Source organism: Fusarium sambucinum, chromosome II (genome assembly GCF_050947815.1).
Source record: "Fusarium sambucinum isolate potato_lamoka chromosome II, whole genome shotgun sequence".
NCBI lineage: Eukaryota > Fungi > Ascomycota > Sordariomycetes > Hypocreales > Nectriaceae > Fusarium > Fusarium sambucinum.
The window spans coordinates 5,312,764-5,334,772 of record NC_139293.1 but is presented as its reverse complement, the minus strand read 5'-3'; the positions used below and the strand labels follow the sequence as shown (position 1 = coordinate 5,334,772).

At 46.7% G+C, this 22,009-nt stretch overlaps 12 protein-coding genes across 12 annotated transcripts; 6 read left to right on the top strand and 6 right to left on the bottom strand.

Annotated features, from left to right (window-relative positions):
* Positions 1 to 159: 159 nt before the first annotated feature.
* Positions 160 to 2,475, bottom strand: FSST1_008736 (HET domain-containing protein; the record flags this gene model as incomplete). Its single annotated transcript, XM_083225645.1, has 1 exon — positions 160 to 2,475. The coding sequence occupies one exon, from the start codon at positions 2,473 to 2,475 to the stop codon at positions 160 to 162; it is 2,316 nt and encodes a 771-aa protein (XP_083084697.1).
* Positions 2,476 to 3,349: 874 nt separating this feature from the next.
* Positions 3,350 to 4,403, top strand: FSST1_008735 (Alpha/Beta hydrolase protein; the record flags this gene model as incomplete). The annotated part of the gene is made up of 3 exons (XM_083225643.1): positions 3,350 to 3,615; positions 3,669 to 3,874; positions 3,925 to 4,403. 3 exons carry the CDS (start codon positions 3,350 to 3,352, stop codon positions 4,401 to 4,403), a joined length of 951 nt encoding a protein of 316 aa, XP_083084696.1.
* A 161-nt stretch (positions 4,404 to 4,564) lies between these two features.
* Positions 4,565 to 6,160, bottom strand: FSST1_008734 (major facilitator superfamily domain-containing protein; the record flags this gene model as incomplete). Its single annotated transcript, XM_083225642.1, has 1 exon — positions 4,565 to 6,160. The coding sequence occupies one exon, from the start codon at positions 6,158 to 6,160 to the stop codon at positions 4,565 to 4,567; it is 1,596 nt and encodes a 531-aa protein (XP_083084695.1).
* A 1,500-nt stretch (positions 6,161 to 7,660) lies between these two features.
* FSST1_008733 (glutathione S-transferase family protein) lies at positions 7,661 to 8,601 on the bottom strand (the record flags this gene model as incomplete). Its single annotated transcript, XM_083225641.1, has 4 exons — positions 7,661 to 7,896; positions 7,951 to 8,118; positions 8,173 to 8,455; positions 8,506 to 8,601. 4 exons carry the CDS (start codon positions 8,599 to 8,601, stop codon positions 7,661 to 7,663), a joined length of 783 nt encoding a protein of 260 aa, XP_083084694.1.
* Positions 8,602 to 9,256: 655 nt separating this feature from the next.
* FSST1_008732 (Gfo/Idh/MocA family protein) lies at positions 9,257 to 10,261 on the top strand (the record flags this gene model as incomplete). The annotated part of the gene is made up of 1 exon (XM_083225640.1): positions 9,257 to 10,261. The coding sequence occupies one exon, from the start codon at positions 9,257 to 9,259 to the stop codon at positions 10,259 to 10,261; it is 1,005 nt and encodes a 334-aa protein (XP_083084693.1).
* An 818-nt stretch (positions 10,262 to 11,079) lies between these two features.
* FSST1_008731 (arabinan endo-1,5-alpha-L-arabinosidase) lies at positions 11,080 to 12,021 on the top strand (the record flags this gene model as incomplete). Its single annotated transcript, XM_083225639.1, has 1 exon — positions 11,080 to 12,021. The coding sequence occupies one exon, from the start codon at positions 11,080 to 11,082 to the stop codon at positions 12,019 to 12,021; it is 942 nt and encodes a 313-aa protein (XP_083084692.1).
* Positions 12,022 to 12,715: 694 nt separating this feature from the next.
* FSST1_008730 (glycosyl hydrolase) lies at positions 12,716 to 13,723 on the top strand (the record flags this gene model as incomplete). Its single annotated transcript, XM_083225638.1, has 1 exon — positions 12,716 to 13,723. The coding sequence occupies one exon, from the start codon at positions 12,716 to 12,718 to the stop codon at positions 13,721 to 13,723; it is 1,008 nt and encodes a 335-aa protein (XP_083084691.1).
* An 872-nt stretch (positions 13,724 to 14,595) lies between these two features.
* On the bottom strand, positions 14,596 to 15,438 carry FSST1_008729 (MBL fold metallo-hydrolase; the record flags this gene model as incomplete). Its single annotated transcript, XM_083225637.1, has 1 exon — positions 14,596 to 15,438. The coding sequence occupies one exon, from the start codon at positions 15,436 to 15,438 to the stop codon at positions 14,596 to 14,598; it is 843 nt and encodes a 280-aa protein (XP_083084690.1).
* A 656-nt stretch (positions 15,439 to 16,094) lies between these two features.
* FSST1_008728 (alpha/beta fold hydrolase) lies at positions 16,095 to 17,013 on the top strand (the record flags this gene model as incomplete). Its single annotated transcript, XM_083225636.1, has 2 exons — positions 16,095 to 16,508; positions 16,561 to 17,013. The coding sequence occupies 2 exons, from the start codon at positions 16,095 to 16,097 to the stop codon at positions 17,011 to 17,013; spliced, it is 867 nt and encodes a 288-aa protein (XP_083084689.1).
* Positions 17,014 to 17,174: 161 nt separating this feature from the next.
* FSST1_008727 (uncharacterized protein) lies at positions 17,175 to 17,711 on the bottom strand (the record flags this gene model as incomplete). The annotated part of the gene is made up of 2 exons (XM_083225635.1): positions 17,175 to 17,418; positions 17,512 to 17,711. The coding sequence occupies 2 exons, from the start codon at positions 17,709 to 17,711 to the stop codon at positions 17,175 to 17,177; spliced, it is 444 nt and encodes a 147-aa protein (XP_083084688.1).
* A 752-nt stretch (positions 17,712 to 18,463) lies between these two features.
* Positions 18,464 to 19,772, bottom strand: FSST1_008726 (zinc-binding alcohol dehydrogenase family protein; the record flags this gene model as incomplete). Its single annotated transcript, XM_083225634.1, has 6 exons — positions 18,464 to 18,853; positions 18,913 to 19,098; positions 19,172 to 19,264; positions 19,316 to 19,482; positions 19,543 to 19,610; positions 19,663 to 19,772. The coding sequence occupies 6 exons, from the start codon at positions 19,770 to 19,772 to the stop codon at positions 18,464 to 18,466; spliced, it is 1,014 nt and encodes a 337-aa protein (XP_083084687.1).
* Positions 19,773 to 20,854: 1,082 nt separating this feature from the next.
* Positions 20,855 to 21,830, top strand: FSST1_008725 (alpha/beta hydrolase; the record flags this gene model as incomplete). The annotated part of the gene is made up of 2 exons (XM_083225632.1): positions 20,855 to 20,965; positions 21,039 to 21,830. The coding sequence occupies 2 exons, from the start codon at positions 20,855 to 20,857 to the stop codon at positions 21,828 to 21,830; spliced, it is 903 nt and encodes a 300-aa protein (XP_083084686.1).
* Positions 21,831 to 22,009: the final 179 nt, after the last annotated feature.

Genomic DNA, 22,009 nt, shown 5'->3' with positions numbered 1-22,009 from the left:
TTTGTAGTTTGCGTGTTGTCAGAGTCAGGGAGTTGTGACTGTCTCTTACATACGATAAATGCTCGGTTTTATCCCATATTTCCCTCATGACAGATAACACTATGGATTTATGTTCTACTAGCTACTTGATGCAAGGTCGCACTATACTCTCAAACATCTTCACCCAAGAATCAGATTAACATCCTCAAGATCCTGTTCTTTCCAGAGCTCCTTCTTCAAGTATCCGCATCCCTTCCTGTAGGCAATACCATCATTCCACTCTACCCACAGTACGCCATAGAACTCCTTGTATTGTATCTTATCATCCATTGTTTCGATATCAGCAAACTGGCACCGGCAAATTGCAACTAGTTCAAGCGTTTCCTGTGGAGTTGATGACGGGTTGAGAAACACCCCATTCAAGCCTAACGTGTCTGAATGATCTGCCATACCCTCTCCAATCACGGACTCGGGAAATCTGGGCAATTCATTGTTATTTGGCAGTTGAAGCCAGCCACAAAGTCTGTTGTTCTCATCTAACAAACGGAGGTGAGCATCCATGTTGACGTCTCGAATGTAGCGGACCACCTGAGTGGCCCCAAACCAAGCACGCTTTGCTCGACAGGAAATGAGCGGGCTTTGACTATGACTTTCCTCTACATCGTGGTGTGCTGAGCTGGATGGCGGCAGAGGCCACCAGAAGTATTTGCCAGGAAGATTGACATGTTCAAAAACATGTTTTCCACTGAATCCGAAAGGTGGGTTGAAGTTTTCAGCTTTTGTCCCGTGCTTAGCAGAGTCAAACTCCTTCCTAGCCCATGCGCGTTTGTCATAAGAAATGTCGGAATTCTTTTCATATATCGTATCATGATTCTGAAGAGCATGTGTGACATTCCAGTCCTTGGAGCTATGGCTGAACCATTCGGTGATTGGTATAGTAACACTTGAACTCCTGATGAGCTGTACAGGATTCCAGCCGTTTTCGGAAAGCAACAAATCTGCCCATCTAAACTGAGCCTCCCTGTCGAGCATATGGACACCATAACCACTCCACCCGACCCAGGACCACGAAGGGAGATGTGTATTTGGTAGAATGGAGTGGCTTCTTTCGGAGGGCGTCCTTCGAACCAGACCAGACCTTTGAGGTCTATTTGGATTAGCCATTCCGAACTCAACGGACCACATCAATGCCATGCCAAAGTATACTTTGGGAAGACCAAATAAGAACCCTCCTGGAAAAGCTAGTTTTCCGAGATAGTTCAAGAGGCCATCCGCAGCTGGGTACGCATCTTCAGGATACTTGAGCTCTCGAGCGTTGTACTCATTGATCAGTATCCCGAATTCCCTGATGTCCGATAAACCCCTTCTGATGTTGGGAAAACCTAATGACATGGGTCGGACAGACTTTCCCTTTTGTTCTTCCTTTAGAGTAGGAAGGTCTTCGTGCCATTCTGCACAAGGGCATTTCCAATGAATCTGTTGATTGCCAAAGATTAATCGTCTCTGAGACAGCATGTATTCTTGATATGTCCATCCACGCGTAAAGTATTCCGATGCCTGTACATCCATGGCCGATAGCTTAGGCTGATTCCTCAACAAAAGATTTATGTCCTTCTTCCATGGAAACAAATTTGGGAGTTCCCGAGGTAATGATTCGCCCTTGAGACCTTGCAAGCCAGTGTTTGCATCACCATCAAGCGCAACAATTGTAAGCTTTGCCGAGGCATATATGGAGCCCATGAGCTGCAACTGTTGCGATACTTTTTCAATGTCATCAGGTGGAAGGCATATCGCGTCTACCCACAAATATCGCTCTCCAAGTTCGCGGACGGTGTGGATTGCGTGTCGGACCGTAGGTGTAAGGAATGCCTTTTGCTTTGAAAGACCGCCAGGTACTGACATATGGTTGAAGGTATCTTTGTCCATCTTCGGAGCCGGAGAAGGCCCCCATCTATAGCTTAAAGCTATGTATCCATTACTGATTGTGCCTGGTATCAAGCAATCATCTTTGGTGTCGATAAGCCACGCTGGAGAGACTGTCTGTAGATTCAAAGGACTCTGGCATTCTGATTTATGCTCCCCGATGCACTTATCCATCCAGGATCTTGCTATACCAAGGTCAATCCAGTCTGGATCAATCACACTCGTGTAAGCATCCTGTTGATCATCTATCGATGTATTCAATTTGTGTTGAATGATTTGATACGGGCCTTGCGGCCGACCTTTATAGTCGGCCACCGCAACTGAAGGCATATCGCCGCTCTTCCGCCCAAAATAAAACCCGGACGCTTCATAGTTGCGAGATTTATAACCAGCTTCCCTCTCGAGCTGATTTCGTTCGACATACTTATTCTCTACCCAGTCTAGTAACGGTGTGTGTACTGTGCATCTCTTCTCCGTAGCTTTCTCTCTAGTAAGTCTGTGTTTTATGTCTTGTTCATTGAAGAGTTTGTTGAAGATGCCACAAATCTCACAGCCCTTCTGACTATTCTGCATTTTGACGGCGGTCACGGCACTCGCAAGAATAGAGTTGCTAATTCGCATGTCAAGAGTGCTAAAGCAGGATTTCCGCGGTGATGCAGTGATAGATATTTCAGTCTCTGGTTAGGCGTTTGATACAGAGGCTGATTTGAGATACGATGTACAAGTGCTATGTGAATGCGCGAATAGTTGAATGTTATGTTGACCAGTTTTTCTGGAGGCTGATCCTGGTGACACGTTAGCTTCATACGAGAACATATGCGGAAAGGCTTGACCTGTCGGAGTCATTGTTGTTCCGGCCTTGAAATGGGTCTTGAAATGGGACATGGTTCTTAGCCTCATCACGTAACCTACACTTTTGATCGTATCATTAGAGGCATTTTCCACCGTCAAAGTCGCCCCCAACACCTCCATCTAGTTGAACTACAATATGCAAGATTGTATTTTCTTACAGTGCTCGTATATAGAATGCGATAATGCAGCATAATACTGCACGTCGGTGGTGTTAATTGCATCATAGATTGACTACACGGGACGTACAGCTGGCGCAATAACTAAATTGATAAAGTGCGAAGTTAATTTACCTGTTTTCTCATTTTTGGTTTCTTTTTATAGATTGTATCGGAATATCTGCCTCCTATCAGCCAATCGATGGGATTTATCAGATTACAGATATGATTAGAAACATAAGCACTTGCTTATGAAGCATTAGTGACTTTGATTTATGCTAAATTGACATGGTGGGTGTTTACGCGGGGGGCACCATGCTTAGGACTTCTAGATAGAGCAAGCTGCTGATAGTGACTTCACCTGTGGCATAAGAGACCGAGACACCTCCGCTCGGCTGCCTTGAAAATCACTTTGTGTTGGCCAAACATAATCACAGATCATGGCATTCTACCTCGATCCGATCAATCGCAAGTTTGCTGATGCGGCCGCTGCAGGTCCGCCGCTATATACAAAGACCTACAAAGAAGCTCGTGACGTACTAGAAAGTATCCAGGACTACAAAATTGCTTCCGACATTACAAGTGAACAGGTCAAAATTCCTGTCAAAGATCAGAATGTGGCAGCAGTCATATTCCGCCCAGCTACGGCGAGGGGCACCCTCAATATGATTTTCTACACACATGGAGGCGGATGGATCCTTGGAAGGTAGACAAGCCCTGGGGATATTTAATGATGAGACCAGTTTCTAATTTTCACAGCCCAACCACCCACGGCGCTTTGATGGAAGACCTAGCACGCCAAACTGGTGCCGCGGTCGTTTTCACTTACTACACTCCAGCTCCAGAAGCACAGTATCCTGTCCAATTTGAGCAAGTATACGGCGTGCTTGAGCACTTTGTAACAAACGGCGACAAGTACAATATCAAAGCCGATCGAATTGGTCTCGCTGGCGATAGTGTTGGCGGTAAGTGTTTCACCTGACCATCAAATTATATCAGTCTGACACATTCATAGGCCACATGGCTATCGCGATGACACAGATCGCCCAAAGCCGTAGCCTTGCCTCCAAGATCGGTCAGATCGTCCTCTTTTACCCCGTCACAGACACAAACAGCAAATCCGAGACGTACAAGATCTTCAAAGATGGCCCCTACTTGTCTGAGAACACGATGGACTGGATGATACCAGCTTTCCTACCCAACCATGAAGATCGAAAGCTCCCACTAACCTCACCTCTGCAATTTGCACCAGATGAAGTACTCTCCAAGTTCCCACCAACGACTATCTTCGTCTCTGGTGCGGATCCGTTGATCGGAGAGGGAGAGGCGTTCGGGCATAGGCTACAGGAATTAGGGGTGGATGCTTCAGTCATCAAGGCAGATGGACAAGTCCATGACTTTGCCATGTTGGCTCCCGTGAGGGAATCCCCTACTGCCAGAGCTGTGGTTGAGCTAGCCGCATTGAAGCTGCTAAAGGCATTTTCTGACATTTGAAGGATGCGGACTACGAGTATCAAGGAATTGTGTTTGTGATTGTCGTAAGGGCGACTATTTTAGGATTCTATTAACATATGATTCTACGTTCGGCTAATTCTGTGATCTTCAAGTTGTAGCAATTGAACTATTGATCCATTCTCTGATATTACCCATATTTCTCACTCCATTTCCTTTGCAAAAGGGCTGCGAGCTCTAATCCCCCGTCCGTAAAAGTATAGCAGCCATGGAATAGCAGTCAAGAGCAGCCCAAGACCTCCCAATAGACCTCCTGTACCTGTCAATGTTAAGGAGTTGATCATCCTTGCTGTAAGCAATGGAAATATTCCTCCCAATAAATTCCGACATAGACTCTGAGCTGCCAGAGCTGATGAAGAGTAACTGTGATATGTGTCTGCCAAGTAATTGAAAACCGCCAGATAGATGCTGTAGATACCCATTGTGCAAGACCCAATTGCCAGTATTGGAGAAATCCAATTTACGTCAGTCCTAGCAGACATGAAGAACCAGAATAATCCTATGGGTAGAAGAATGGATTGAATGCATGGGGAAAGTAGTCGTTGCTCAGGTGTGGTAGATAGTGTTTTATGAGGTGATATCCAACGGGTGAGGGGTTCCTGTATGACGGCCATCATAATGCTTAGAGTCGACCCAACAACGATCGCCGCGTACACTGCTCCAACTTGAGTACTGTCAAACCCATAAACACCTCGAAAAACGAGACCAATGCTGCTGAACTGCATGTATAAGATTGCCCACGCAAAAGAAACCCATAGCGAGAACCAAAACAAGATCGATTCTGTAACCAGCAGACGCAGCGGAAATGCGAGACTTCGCCATACCATACCGATATCGACGTGTAGGTTCTCTTCGACCGATGGACAAAAGCTCACCATGGTTCCATTTCGTGTCTTGTACTGCACGCTGTTTAGCGACATGCACTTTCTCCTTAGTAATACATTGCTTCGAGTTTCTTGGAAAAGGAAGAATATGATGGTAGTTGCAGTCCCAATGGTGATGAGCTGAAGATAGAAGATCCACCTCCATCCCAAACGATCCACGATGGCGCCACTAACAAGAGGTCCCAGCCCAGTGCCGATCATGATAGAAAGTGAGTACAAGGCCATTGGAGTATTACGGTCCTCTTTTCGGTAAAGGTCGCTGACAACACCTCCAGTGAGCGTTGCAAAAACAGCGGCGCCGTTGCCCGTGATCAGACGGGCTACCATCATCCCAGCAAAGCTTTCTGTTACAGCGCATCCCAAACTTCCAAGAAAGAACACAATTCCGGATCCAACAAAGACCCAGTACCGGCCATGTACTTCGCTCACAGGGGCAAGTACCATTGGTGCAATGGCAAACCCTGTGACAAAGAGTGTAATGCCAGCGTTAAATTGTGTGTCACCGAGGTTCCATTTATTCCGTAAAGGCTCTGATGCCATTGCATATGCACCAGCGGAGTAGGATGCGAGTGTTGATGCCATGAAAGCCCCGGAAAGAATCGTGATCTTCTTCCGGTTTGACCAACTGAATGGCGATTGTAAATAGGGGATCTTTGGGACAGAGGTTGGCGAGGCAATGATATTTTTTGACCGGAAAAATTCAATTTCAGTAAATGATGGATCTAGGATTTCGAATCCGACAGGTAGTTGTATTCCATTGTGGATGTCGACTGTAGTGTCTTGACTGAAGGAGATGCGGTCAAGATCTTTTTCGGTAGTTTTTGTTTTGACATCTGATTCATTTGTTACCGACATTCTTGGATACGTTCTGTAGTTTTTATCCAGATCTTTCACGACAGGGTATGCATAATTGTAAAAGAAAAGGTGATGATGTGTAGACATAAGAAACATTGAACCTTAACTCGACAAATCAATGCTGACGGCTTTGTGTCGGGTTTGGCATCCTCGGATAAGCGGTGACATAACCGAGAGTGTTGATCTTATCCTCGATGATACACGGGGATAAGCAATACAGGGTGAATTATGACCGAACACGGAGGACGGAATAGTATTTCTCCAGAGTTGTAATTATCGCGATATTGCTTTCTCGGCATTCAAACGCATTAGAAACTAATACTTGGATGAGTTACCCGCTGCCATTACGAGATTAATCACGTTTCCAGCAAGACTTGTTCAGCTTCCAGGGAATCACAGTCAATAAAGTTTGATGCTTCAATGCCCGGCACAAGGCCGTATTCTCGAAACTATTGAGACGCTAAGCCAATAGATCCGGCCATGACATGGCATGTTGACCAACAATGTAACGGCACTCCATCACGAGGAAAGTTTTACGATGAAAATCAGGGACCGGAACGCTTGTTTGAGGGATGCTTTATCCAGTCACTCGTTTTCTCTTACGTTTGACGTACTTTCACTCTTTCAGCGATTAACTTCCAGAATGATCTTTCACAAGCTTTTGGCTGCTGTTGCAGTTGTTGCTTTATCTAGCAACATCGAAGCCAGTCCTTGTAAGCCTTTTTCTAGATCAACGGCTATCTACACGGAAGCGAGTACGACTGAATTCGGTACAACTGAGAGTGCCCCAACTACCATTGAAGTGCAATGTAAGTTCCTCCATCATTTGTTCTCCATTCCAATGCCAATGAGCCTACCGAAATGCGATCAGATATCCAAATGGCGCATGGTCATCATCAATTCTACAATCACTGCAAGGCGTGGTTGGAGGTCAAGGATACGTACTCCGATACTACTGGTCTTTTCACTGACATTCCCTTCAATGGGATGAATGCAGAATCGGTACGAGTGCTGGACCTCTGCGTCAAACAATTCACTTTATCTATAGCGATGGCGGAGAGACTATTCAACAGGGTCAGTATCGCATGTAGGAGTTTCACATTACTGCTGGTCAGGATGAGCAAAACCTATCCATTGGGGTTTCTGCAGTACCGAGTATAGTGGTGACACGGTCACAGTTTACATTGATGATTTCTCTGTTCATGACTACTACGAAGCTTGGGGTATTCCTACGGAGGCTGTGACTAAGAACACTCGCTGATCACGGTCTCAATGCACTCATTGGGCCACTTAATTTCTCACGATATGTCAACAAGCTGATTGCTTGTCGTGTATATGCATTAGATTTAATTAAATATTTCGTTGTTCAATTATAGTAAAGTTGAAAACGTCACATGCAAGACATTTTACAAGAAGGCCGATGATCTGGTCAATAAGTAAAGGGAGTGGAGTGTTGCATCGGCGTAAAGATGCCTGTGGGGCAAGAGTAGCGCATATCGCTCATGTATCAATCCGGTCTACTGACAATGTAGCCTCCCTCTCTCGAGCCTCATTCTGCCACTTGATACCAGGTTCTGTGAATTGTTCCAATTCCTCCTCAGGCATGTCATTGAGGGTGATGTGAAAGTGAGGTCTCGGTACATTACGACCAGCCTCAAATCCAGGCCGCTCCAAAAGCTCGCTGAACCACTTCTTGACATGAATGTACTTCATGACATCGGGAAGCCCAGAGAAATCTTTAAAACCAGTTAGGATAATCTTTTCATAGAAGTTTAAGTTGTCTGACTTACTATGGGCAGCCACCCATGGCCAAACAGCAATATCTGCAATGGTAAGTCTTTCTCCGACGATATAACCAGTTCCATTCCTGTCGAGCTGCTGGTCCAAAGTGCGGTAGAGACGATGACTCTCACTAACATAGCGATCGATTGGATACTTTAACTTTTCTGGTGCGTAGCCTGTCCACAACGGTAAGCTCACTAACTCGATTGCTTGAAGCGTGGTGGACTAACGAGTAAAGTGGTTGGCCTGACCCTGCATAGGTCCGAGACCGGAGACTTGCCACATCAGCCAGCTGATGCTTTCCCAATGTTCCTTGGACTTGTAAGGATACGAAACCTTGTGGTCTCCATCGTATCTGGCGACGAGGTACTCGAGGATCGCGCCACTCTCGAATACTCGAATCTCACGGCCAAGTTCGTCTTTATCGGTTATGGCCGGGATGCGACCGTTGGGGTTGATGGCGAGGAACCATGGTTCTTTTTGCTCATGCTTGCTGAAGTCCAAAGTGACAACCTTTTTGTGAGTTAGTAATTTGTCATTGTTTAGAAGCTGATGATATTAACCTTGTACTCCAGACCTAATTCCTCCATAGCAATGGATATTTTGAGTCCGTTTGGGGTGCCTTCAGTGTAAAGCGTGATATCAGTCTTGACGCCCATCTTGTATTAAGACTCAACAATAAATGATTTAGTGTTTGGTTCCGGTAGTTATGCTAGTAGTATGTCTTATGGAATTGTCAAAAGTCAGTCGACCTTTTATACATAATCTCATTACCGTCGCTCTGGCCCATTCGTCTCATGATTGATCAACACTCAAACTTCCGTGGAGGTGTTCACGCTTTGTAAATTCAATAATCAAAACATTTCTTATATATTCCAGTGTTTGATTGGATAACTAAAAAGGCATGGCGATGTTCGTAATCGTTGCCAATCTTCCACGGAAGTTTACCAATACAGCCAACATTCTGACAGCCCATGGCCCTGTATGGACATTTCGAGAATAGGGAAGTCAATTGCTACTGACTCTACCTAAACCTACCTTAGGATCACACACTAGTGGAGGAGTTTTGTGTGTATAATAATGCAGTTTGACGACGTTACTGAGAAAAAGCACCCGGCGGTATAACGCGGAGATAGCCGGAGTAGACCGGAGTCTAAACGGAGGCGGACGCCGATTCAACATTATTCATAGGCCAGATCCTCAAATTCTAATTGCTTACTCACATAACGTTATCTTCAACTCCAAGAAGACTTTTATTTACTCCATTCTCGTCGCGATTGTCACGAACAGGACTCACTTTGACTTCCAAACATCATGGCTGTGCTACGTTGGGGCATGCTCGGCACGAGCTTCATCTCCGATGTCGTCGCCAAGTCTATTCTCAACAGCAAGAACTCAACCATTGCTGCCGTCTTTGGCCGAAACGAGGAGCGCCTAACAGCCTTTGCGGACAAACACAACATCACCGAGCGATATACTTCGATTGACGACCTTCTCGACAAGGCCTCAATTGATGTTGTGTACGTTGGCCTGCCAAACCACATGCACACCCCCGCAGTGCTAGCAGCAGCAAAGCGTGGAAAGGCAATTCTTTCCGAAAAGTCCCTCGCAACCACAATGGAGGATTCAAAGGCTATTGAGAAGGCTGTCAACGATGCGAACGTCTTCTTTCTGGAGGGTTTGATGTACCTGACACATCCCGTCATTAAAAAGCTGCAGCAGTTGCTGCTTGAGGGACATGTTGGTACGGTTCGCGGTGTTTCGGGATATTACTCTGCGAATATCTGGAAGAAGGCCAATCCCTTTAGCATGGGCACCATCTACAACCTCGGTTGCTATCCCGTCTCTCTTCTTCACTTCGTCATTGAGACGGGTTTTGGAAAGGACGCTTTTGCAGCGCGTCAGTTGCAAGGCTTCGGCAACATTTCCACCGATGGTACCGTCCATGTCCGAGATGCCTCGATGACGGTGCGTTTCGACAATGGTGTACTTGCGAGTCTGCAATCAACAGACAGTTACGGCAATGACTTTTCGTTTTCCATTCTTGGAGACAAGGGAAGGATGAGATTTGTTACAAATCCTTGGCTGCCTATTGCAGGGGATAACATCATTGAAGTCAAGAAATACGGTGGCGCGACGGAGCAGATTGTTGTTCCGGCTGAGTTGGATGCCTTTGGACACCAGGTCAAGACGGTGGAGGATTGTTTGAGTCGCGGTGTGAAAGAGGCGGAGCGTCCTTCACCGAACGTTCAAAAGAGTGTTGAGATTATGGGTTTGTTGACGGAGTGGGAGAATCTTGTTCAAAGTCAGCATAAGTGATAGCAAATACATTCCGTCAAGTACTCATGATATTTGCTTCTGTCCATCTGCATTGTTGAAACCTGATTAATCCACCATGACCTAGCACTATCGATTAGTGTTGTCGCATTACTTCCCTTGTGACCTTTTTCGGCAGTCGAGAAGTGATAAAACTTCACAAAGAAGCAATTCAGAATATGTGGAAACTTTAGTCGCATCTCATTTATTGAAATGTTTCAAACAGATGATATGAAAGCCTGCGGAATTAGTGAGATTCGGCTGGACTTGTCCTTGGCTGTTTCAACTGATCGTCAGCCGCTTTGGCGGTGAAGTCAGCGGCCTTTACTACCTACGGGTACGCGTATAAACTACCTGCCTTTTACAGCAAAACATACACAAGCGCGACAGGACTATTTAATTCTTGAAACTTAAGTAACCATTCAAGCAACGTTCCTTTCATCGCGCTTGATTATACTTTTGTTTATCTTCTCGTGTGAGCAACTTCTAGTCATTCCGTCCCTTTAGTCCGCCGACAAGTTAACCAAATACGGAAACGGACCACAAGTTCCGTCCCATCTTAATTCTTCCGTGGCGCGCTTACAAGTTGGGACCATAGGGAAATAGCAGCCCTTGTCGCATATAGAATTCCTGTAGCGTCACGTTTCAACACTCACTGAAACTATGCCGGCAGATTAAGGACTACCCATGTCCAAATACCGAGGATGGAAGGGTGACAAGATCAACAGTATAAAGACTATGTTACGCCGCAGCCTTTTGTTTCAATTAAAGATCCATCGATCAGCTCCTACATCCAACAATAAATCTATTTGATCGCCATGATGTGGAAATTCGCTGTCACCGGAATGCTGGCCATGGCTTCGGCCGTCAGCGCTGCCTATCCCAACCCCGGCCCTGTCACTGGCGCTACTCGCGTTCACGATCCCACTGTCGTCAAGATGCCTCAAGGAGGATACTTGATGGCTCACACTGGAGACTATGTCGCTCTCAAGACTTCCACAGACCGAACTGCCTGGAAGGAAGCTGGTGCTGCTTTCCCCAACGGAGCACCTTGGACAACACAGTACACCAAGGGCGAGAAGAACCTCTGGGCACCTGATATCTCCTACCACAACAACCAGTACTACATGTACTACTCTGCCTCATCCTTTGGCCAGCGCACTTCTGCCATTTTCCTCGCCACCAGCAAGACTGGCGCTTCGGGTTCTTGGACCAACCAAGGTGTTGTAATTGAGACCAACAACAACAACGACTACAATGCCATTGACGGCAACCTCTTCGTTGACGGCGACGGAAAGTGGTGGCTCTCTTTCGGATCTTTCTGGTCGGGCATCAAGATGATCCAGCTTGACCCCAACACTGGTAAGCGCACTGGTACCTCGCTTTACTCTCTTGCCAAGCGCGATGACTCTGTCGAGGGTGCCGTTGAAGCTCCTTTCATCACCAAGAAGGGCAACTTCTACTACCTCTGGGTCTCTTTCGACAAGTGCTGTAACGGTGCCGCCAGCACCTACCGCGTCATGGTTGGTCGATCAAGCAGCATCACCGGTCCCTTTGTCGACCAAGCCGGCAAGCAGATGATGCAGGGTGGTGGTACTGAAATCATGGCTAGCCACGGCAACATCCACGGCCCTGGCCACAACGCTGTCTTCACTGATACCGACGCTGATGTGCTTGTTTACCACTACTACGACAACGCTGGAACTGCTCTCCTCGGTATCAACCTTCTACGCTACGACAATGGCTGGCCTGTTGCTTACTAGGTGCTTTAAGCTTGTTTCTTGAGCCGGTTAGTGGCTAGTCTGTTTTTCAGTCGTGAGCTAAATGCTCTTTCCTGTATATGTATTGGAGCCTGTAAATACTTGGAACTTATCACATATGGCATTTAATCAATTGATCAATGTGCTAAAAGCTGTGTCGAGATTCTCTTGCCTGTGACCAACTTTATTCCCTACAGATCTGTATCTGAGCTAGTCCCATAGCAATGCCACATGCCCAAAAACAAACTTGCATGCAGTTCCCCACGCTCATTTCCAGTACCCCAGATTAGTGTTCCGGCAGATAGAAGGCCGAGGGACTATTTCACCCCGGCTTTGACTAAAACTTGGAACAATCACGCGGACGATCTAAAGGTAGTATCGGAGATTAATACGAGACTCTCTAATCTCCAACCACTCGAGCGCTTACAACTGAATTCTGCACCCCGCATTGCCGATCCCCCATATTCATATGCGGGGGAAACGACTTGGTTTCGCGCGCGAATAGCATTTCAGGACGAAATAGCTTACTTGAATGGACTTCGGTCCGAAACGGTCCGTAGAACGGGTAGAGCCATGGCAATCTGCCAGAAACCTGCTGTCGTGACTTCATAGTTGAATGCATCGAATACGTATATAATTAAAAGAACAAGCCACTGACACGAGTTTAGATGAATTTCAAAGCTCTTCAATCTTCACCATGCGTCTTCTCTCCGTCTCATGCCAGGCCCTTGTGGCATTTCTGACTCTTGGGCCAGTTTCGGCTCGAGCTCTCACGAAGCGGGACAGCCCTGTCCTTCCAGGGCTCTGGGCCGACCCCAACATTGCCGTTGTCAACAATACCTACTATCTATTTGTCACTACTGATGGTTTCGAGGGCTGGGGTGGTAATGCATTTTACTGGTGGAAGTCCCTAGACTTGGTCTCATGGACAAAGAGCGAGGAACCTTTCCTTGTCCTGGATGGCGAGAACGGAAACGTGCCGTGGGCAACTGGTAACGCTTGGGCACCTGGCTTTGCTGCACGTGATGGAAAATATTACTTTTACCATAGTGGCAACAATCCTTCTGTCAGCGATGGCCACAAGAGCATTGGTGTCGCAGTTGCAGACCATCCTGAAGGTCCTTGGAAGGCCCAATCTCAGCCCATGATTAAGGGTACTTCAGACGAACCTATCGTCAGCAACCAGGCCATCGACCCAGCAGCCTTCCAAGACCCGAAAACCGGGAAGTGGTATATATACTGGGGCAACGGTGTTCCTGTTGTCGCGGAGTTGAATGATGACATGGTGTCTCTCAAATCCGGCACATGGAAGCGTATCTCCGGTCTCGAAGACTTCCGCGAAGGCCTTTTCGTCAACTATCGTGAGGGAACCTACCACCTGACATATTCTATCGATGATACAGGTTCGGAGAACTACCGTGTTGGATATGCGACAGCTGATAACCCTCTTGGACCCTGGACTTATCGCGGTGTCATTTTGAAGAAGGATGAGTCGAAGGGAATCTTGGGCACAGGACACAACTCAGTACTGAACATCCCTGGAACCGATGAGTGGTACATTGCGTACCATAGATTCCACATCCCGGATGGCGGTGGTTTTAGAAGGGAGACAACCATTGATATATTGCCTATTGATGAGGAAACTGGGTTATTTGGAGAAGTCACACCGACATTAGAGAGTGTTGAGCCTAGGCCCTTGCCGTAAGATCGAGCTCAGTAGATATTTATCTGATTTCCTCCACGCCCCCACGTTTGATGGCCGAAAAAGGCAGCATAACATGATACAGTCTATTCGTTCCTAGTCCGAGCCAATGCAGGTTACTCTAACCCTAGATTGAAGATGCTACACCCCATCTTCAAAGCCTTGAAGCACTACAGTCATCGTCTCAAGATCTTCATTGTGAGCTATGCCATCTGATCTACAAGGAAGTGGAGCTATGTCAACTAAAGCTGGAAGAGCTTCAGCCGAGGTGGAAGCAGAGTCTGGATTCAGATAAGCGTGGCCTCTGTGGGACGTCTGGATCAGAAAGAGGCCAGGTGGAGGTAGCTTGTGGGTCTGAAGCTATACGGACAGCGGGAAGGAAGGGCTTGTCAGATTTTTAGCTGCGACTGGTTTGTGTGTCAAAGATGGTAAGTTTATCCAGACTGCATCATTCTTTATAGATATTGCCGCCAAACTATCATAGATGGTCCTCTTACTTCAGTGATTACTGGTACACCAGTAGAGCGAGATGGAGGATCACCAATCTCAATTTTCAGAACAATCAGATGGATAGATGAGTGCAATCAGCATCCAGCTTGTTATACTCGAGATACACTGTTGCCATCTATAGTCACTGATGGTAACAAAAGCAGTCCCCATGTAAGACTCATGGAAACCGGCAATGGTGAGATTGGTAGATACATTGCTTTGAGGTAAATGAATTCTCCTCTTCTATAAGCACGGGATAACCCAGTCTGACTTACAGTTCTACAGTTACTGCTTGAGGAAATCTTCTCAGTACACCACCACCAATCCAATGATCGAAGATCGAAACCAGCTCCCCATGTTTGTCTATTGTAAAACGTAACTCCTTGCTATGACTGATGGACTAGAATAGCTCCTGCCCATAGAGACCCCGGGTTGAGACGGTTCGGATAAATGTCCATCATGCGGGCATAAAGCTCTTCGGCCGTCTTCGTCTCAGCGCTCAGTTTCTCGAAGTTCTCCAAATATGTCTTGGTGTCCTCAATTGCCTTGTTCCCAAACGGGAGGCTCGGGTCACTATGCCCGCCCACGACATACTTCGGTTGGAGTGCGGAGATGGTATCCAGAGCCTTAATCCACTCCCTTCGTTTAATAGCTGTTCCGGACTCTCCCAAGTATGGATGAGTGTTTGCGTATACAGCATCGCCAGTGACTGCAAGTTGGAGAGAAGGAACCCAGAGAGTTGTGGTTTCATCAGTATCCGTGTGACCCGTCTTGATCACCTCTAGCCTTTCACCTTCTAGTTCAAGATAGTCTTGCTGAAGAGGCTCCGCAAGCCTCAATTTTGGCGAAATTTGGCCCGGAAATAGCTTTTCCCAAAGCCCAGTCATCCGTTCTGGCGCGGTCTCTAGCTTCATCCTGGCCACGACTTCAGCCGTTGCGACCAAGGTTGCTTTGGGAAATCGCTCCAAAATGGGTGCGCTACCAAAGAAGTGGTCGCCGTGGGCATGTGTGACATAGATATGCGTGATATTTTTGCCACTCTCAACTACCCAGTCCAAAAGTTCATTTGACGCTTGGGTAGTTAACTGGGCGTCGACTAAAACAGCATCTTGGTCGCCGTATATCAAGGTGGAAGAAGTAGGCACCCACTTGAGGTGATCGTGACCCGCTGGGCCAGTCCTAGTGGCCGAATTGCGTTTGCTGAAAAAGACTTTGTACTGTAAACCCATTTTGAAACAGGATAATTTGAGAATGGTGATTTGCTGTGTTACTTTTTTTACGTATAGTTTTGGGGAGACTGATTCATCTTGTCCCTCCTTGACGAGATATATTTGATGGTTAAGTGTTTAACCCTTTCAAATATTTGTCAGCACATTGTTGGGTAATAGACTACAGCATGAATTAGAGTATAGTAATCAACTCCTGCTGTTCCGAGAGCTTGTATGAGCCGAGGCCGCTAGGGCTGATCCACTGTTGAGCTTAAACACTTGGTGTAACATGTAAGAATATACTGAGCCACGGACTATTTTGGTATTCACCCCGACTCTAACACCAAGATACCTGTCGATCCAAAAACAAATCAAGGAGCAGACGCTCTACTGATGAGAGTCCTCTCATCTCTTCATTCCTGAAGGCACTCACTAGCAATTAAGGTTTAGGAGGGCATGGACCTCGGCGTCCCACGCTGTCCCTCGCGGAGGAATTAGTAAGTGAGCAAGTAACGCTGATTAGGAATCAGAATTTTGCTGAAGTAATGAAGATCACTTGAATCTCCTATCACTGATAAAGTATTATTTTTAATGCGTTATATATCTATACTCTAGCTGATTTCAACTGCACATTCCATTGGTATCATAAGTCTTTGTTCGACTCATACCTAACCAACATGCCTCGATACTCTAGCTCCGTGGATGGCGCGGAATTGTTTTATCGCGACTACGCACCCGAAGGCAGACCACCCGTGCTTGCAACAGAACTGCCTCCGGCAGCCAGGAGCCTAACTCTGGTCCTTCTTCACCAATGGCCTCTCTCGTCTCGCATGTACGACCCGATCCTGCTGTCACTTTGCGAGACCCACGGATACCGTGTTATTGCCCCTGATAGGCGAGGTTTTGGTAAGAGCGAGTGGACTGGACATGATTCCACGGCACCCATTGGCTACAAAGAGCTTGGGCAAGACTTATCGGGTCTGCTGGAGAAAGTGCAGCCAGGGCCTTTTGTCTTTTTCGCTACCAGCATGAGCACAGGCGAAGCGCTTATGGCGTATCTTAACAGCCCCTATATACAAGAAAACTGTCAGGTACATTACATGGTATACCAGCTTAATAAGTCCAACGTCTCATCAGTGTTAGGGCATGATATGGGCAAGCACATGCCTGCCGTACCCTACAGCCTCACCCCAAAATCCGAAGGCTCCGCCACAGAGCGTATGGGATGCAACTCTTATGGCCATAAGACAAGATAGGCCTAACTTTATCGCCAACGGCTTCAGAGGGCCTTTTGGAGTTGGAACATCCGGTTCGGTCACTGAAAAGCAGATTGCGTTTTTCGAGAATATCTTCTTCGAGAATGATCCGATCGCGCTTGAACGCTGCCTACAAATCTATACTCACGAGGACCTGTCTGGGCAGATCAAGAGGTTCGGGCAAATCTTTCAGAGACCTTTTCTCCTTATTCACGGAGGAGGCGATGGTGGAGTGCCCGCCGAAGTGAGCGCAGAACTTGTTCAGAAGTCGGTTCCTGGAGCGAAGCTGACTATATATGACGAAGGAGGACATGGTGAGTTGGCAGTCTTCAACGCCTAAATGAGCATGTCTAACCATTATCGTATAGTGCTAGTCCTTAATTACGCGGACCGTCTTTTAGAAGACATTGTAAACTTTGTAGAGAATATCGCGGGACGGAATTCATGATTGATAGAGAGCTTGTTAGTTGTTGGCATTGACCTGGGTGACCTCTCTTAGTACTATTCCTCATTGGTGCGCACGACATTCTTCGTCTTAAAGACCACGGCTTCCTTAGGAAGATAGGGTAGAAGAAGGGCCGTATCCCAGTAGAGCCAGACCTCTTTAAAATGCATCCCCTCGGCAGTCTCATCGCTTCCACTCTTCCCAATAATAGCAATCATCGTGACGGGGATGCTGACAGTCGGCTTGTCTCCTTTGTTTCCGCGGAGCCAAAGGTTTCGAACGTTCTGAGTGTAGATCTGGCTGGTCCCATCATCGCGCTCAACCTCCAGGAACTGGACCCAGTCGTGCTGAATACGTTAAAACACGTCAAAAAGCTTCTTCATCCATGCCCACATTTCATCTCCTCCGTAGTAGATGGCGCCGTTCTGGTTGTGGAACACAACATCCTTGGAATAGAACTTGAGCCCAGAGCCGCTATCGTAGCCCCTCGAGTCAACGGCATTAACGTATTGCTTGAAGAACTTTTGGGTCGGTGACTGTGGGCCATCCTTCTCCCACTGCGCACCGGTGATTTGACGAACAACTCGAGGCATTGTGCAGATCGAGGTTTATCTGTACTGTTTAGGTTGGGACGGTAAAGAAATTGAAGAACTGAGGGCAGATTATAAACTTGAGCTACTTCAATAGTCTTATGTTAAAGACACAAACTTTCCTGTTGCTCTCGTATGGCTGAACCCATAGTTATTTATCTATTGCGATCTTATGGAGACTTCCAGTAATGCCGAGGCTGATCATCATCCGCTCTACCCGTAGATACTTCAGGTAGACACATGTACCGTACATAGGTACGTATTGTCACGTTCGGGAGAATTGGTAAGGCTTCTCCGGATTAGTAAACTCGGCATACTGATGTCATTTCAATTACTCATCAAGGATTCTTCACATTTTCGCGAGCTTCAAACCCAGATCAAGGCTGAAATATTGGGTAGTCCATCCGACGTCGGTTTACAAAACCAAGGTTTACACCTTCCTTGACGCATGGCTTCAGCCTTGATCAACAAATGGGTAGTTCACTCTCTCTGAGAGTGTTTGGGTGAAAAATAATTTAATATAGAGGAGTAATCCAATAGCTCTTTTTAACTTTGCTCAATTAAAGTGAAACAGTGGATTTCTTTCACGGCAGCAGAGCATGTTGATTGTAATCAAGAGCGGAGTACAAAACGAAGACAGTCATAAACTAAAGCTCTGACAGAATGGTTGTCTCAGCGTACTTAAGCAATAGGCAAATAATGATTTAAATGTTTCTCAACCAGGCATGGAGTCCATGCGCTGCCTCATCTTTATCTCAGGCAAAGGAAGCCCCCACGCCGGGCTCATTGACTCCGAGGCCAACCTTGCCTATTGTAGTTTTAGACTCAACCTGTCTATGAGCTTCCTTCAGACCAGCAAGCGTCAATTTGTACCGCTTTCCCAGGGTAGGAACCAGCTTCTTTTCGTCCATAAGACGCGCTATGGTACCAAACATTTCATGATAGCCTTCGACATTTGTACGATGATAGGCAGCCGAATCTAGCCAATCCCATGCGAAGGTCATTGACTTTGACATGAAGTCGGTCCCATAGAGACTGAAGTCAGCCTGGACAATGGTGCAAGCTTTGCCGAAGGGCGCGCAGATCTTGGCAATGGCGTCAACATACTGCTCAGTGCTCGCCAAGACATAAGCATACCTATTTAGCTAAGTAAGCAGTGGTCGCAATTGATAACGCAGTGAAGAAGGACATAATTGATCGGAACGCTCAAATTGAGATCTTTGACTTGTTCCACAAGATCTTTCCGATGGTTGATAACATGTGTGGCGCCCATTTTCTTGCAATAGTCCATCGTTTCCTGCCGAGACGCAGTAGCAACAACTACGGGGAGATTCAAGACATTACGCGCCAGCTGAATAGCAGCACTGCCAACTCCTCCAGCACCATTGATCTATATCGGTGCGTAGAGTGTCAGTCAGTGGGAAAGATGACACGCGGGGTGGCCGAGAAGAAGGCAAACTCACGATCAGAATGCCCACGGTCTCATTGGGCTTGATCTCCAGCCGATGGTGCAAAGACTGGTAGGCTGTTCCAAAGGTCAATCCAAAGCTTGCAGCCTAGACAAAGTCCAGAGACTTGGGCTTGGAAGCACAATGAAGTTCGCTGACTAGCTGGGACTCCGCGTAGCTGCCTTGACGCGTTGAAGCACCAACATACGAGATCTCGTCACCAGGCCGGAAGAATTTGCACTCAGAGCCAACCTCTAAGATAGTACCAGCACCGTCATATCCGATGATATGGAAGCCCTTTGGTGAAAATTTGTAGTAATTTTTCTCTCAGTTAGCATGCCACCTAAGGCAGATAGATGGTGTGAAGTTCTGGAGTGAGACTCTACCTGGAGCATCATCATAGATGCCAGCCCGGATTTTAACATCTATCGGATTGACAGAGCACGCCTGGACTCTGACGGTCTGTTTAGACGCGGAAGGTGAAACTTTTACCAGGGGCAACTCACTTGACAAGAACATCACGGCCAGTCGGTTTACTGGGTCGCGGGACGTCACGTGATTCCACACCATCAATGTGGCCGTATTTAGCCACGCCAATTGCTTTCATAGTAGCCATTTCGAATCGAGGTGCGGAATAATGTCTCGAGATGCGTAGAAAATAAATGGTTCTGTAAATATGGGGTGGTGCTTTTTATGAGGATAGTGGCGAGACATGGGGTTCGCATGTGAAGGTTTTAGCTTTTTCCTTCCGCCTCATTCAGAGTAAAGAGAAGTAGTAACTCGCGTTTTGATTATTAAACCTGATTGTTATCTGTTACCTCACATGGATCTTCAGCGCAGGCGAGATGACTTAGCAAGCTAGATAATTGATCGGCCACAGCAAGTTGAGCCTGGCTTAAGGCCAATGTCAAAGTACCTTTGGGGTATCCTCAGGGTATCAGAAAAATTGACCACTAGAAGCATAAGAGACGAAATTAGTAGGTCAGTTTATGCTTCTGAGACTATACTTCTTAGACTACTTATTTTTATACCCTAAGGCTTAGGACACCATTTTTTCTGCTACCCACTAGGGTATCCGTACATATTCTATAAGTGGATTAGCCGACAAGATCCACCTTTAAGCCGTGGCATCTCCACTTTCTCCAGTTCCGGCACTAATACCATGAGCCCAGTGAAATGCCGAGTTCATCCTCTCTGAACACAAAAACTACCGAGGTGGAAGCGTTGTCCAGTATTCCGCACAGGCTTGGGAAGATCCGTAAACCAAAGTGCTAGTCGGTCGACAGGAAGCCAGGGCGGTCTTTTTAGTCAGAAAGCATCGTGTACAATAGATGACATAATCCCATTCGAACAGCAGAGTGTAGCGGCCGTCGGGAAAGTTAACACATAAGGCCGGTGTAGGTTGTTAATAAATACCATGAGAACTTTGTGGATTATTGATCCGTCACACTTGGCAGTTCCGGCGTTCGGACTTCTGAAAAAGGTTTAAACTGCATCGTACCTAAAGACGCAGTTTGGACAATTTTGCCCTTGGGTAAACATCCCGCACCCAGCCATTCCGTACTTTCCATGACTATAAGACAGTGTATGCAGTCTACGGTCAAGTAAGGGTAGTTTAGTTGTCTTTTGAACGTGACGAACTGTATTTTCTCCTTCATTCACGGTCTCGACACACGTACCCAGGAAGCGATTGCAAACATGGGACTCTCACGAAAAGACGTCGAATTTCAAGCTTGCGATGGCATCATACTACGTGGCTGGCTATATCCACAACAGGAGACCTCACCTTGTATTATCATGACCCACGGTGTCAGTATTATACAGCCTCCGCTCCATATCGTATTTTTGGTTACAGGATCGCTAATATGCAATGTTCATCTAGCTTGGTGGCACTCGCCACTTCCTGCTGCCGAATTTCGCGTCGGCGTTTCACGGCGCAGGATACGTGGTATTATTATATGACAACCGTAATTGGGGAGATAGCGATGGCCTGCCTCGACAGGAGTCCAACCCACCGTTACAGCAAGCAGTCTACTATGATGCATTCAACTATGCAGCCACTATTCCCTGTGTCGATAAGGATAAGATAGTCTACTGGGGTAGCAGCTTCTCAGGTGGGAATGTCATCTACGCTGCAGCGATAGATAAGCGGATCAAAGCAGCTATCATTCAGTGCCCAGCCGTTTCAGGCGAGACTAGATCACTTGCATTCAAAGATCGTATACCGAGTTTGCTGGACGACCGGTGTCGAATTACCTCCGGACTGGACCCATCAACTGTGCCGTTGATCGCTCCGGATCGTGAGTCTTCTGATCCCGCCACGACAACCGCCATGTTTCCCACAAAGGACGCCTATGATATAATGAATCTCCAAAAGACTTGTGGTAGCCGCTGGGAGAACTACATCACTTCACAAACCCAACTACATATGCTCAGCTTTGAGGGTCAGTCTATGATTCACAGAGTCTCGCCAACACCACTTTTATTTGTTATTCCCGGCAACGATGTCTTGGTATCAACAGCATCCCAAACGGATGCCTTTAACAAAGCTCGGGAACCAAAAGAGCTACTCTACCTGGATGGATGTGGACATTTTGATCTTTACAGGGGAGAGTATTTTGAGAAGAACATCAAAATGCAGACTGAATTTCTCGACCGTTACGTCAAGCAGTAGGGCAATTAGCATTCAATAGAGAACCATTACTGCTATTATGCGAATACCTTATGTCAGGAATGTACTTACTTTAGCCACCTGATAACTATATCTCAAGTATTATATCTGGCGAGTTTGAAGATATGCGCTCTATTCAGTCTAAGGTTCTCCATGATAAATGTTATCTTGCGCAGTCAATA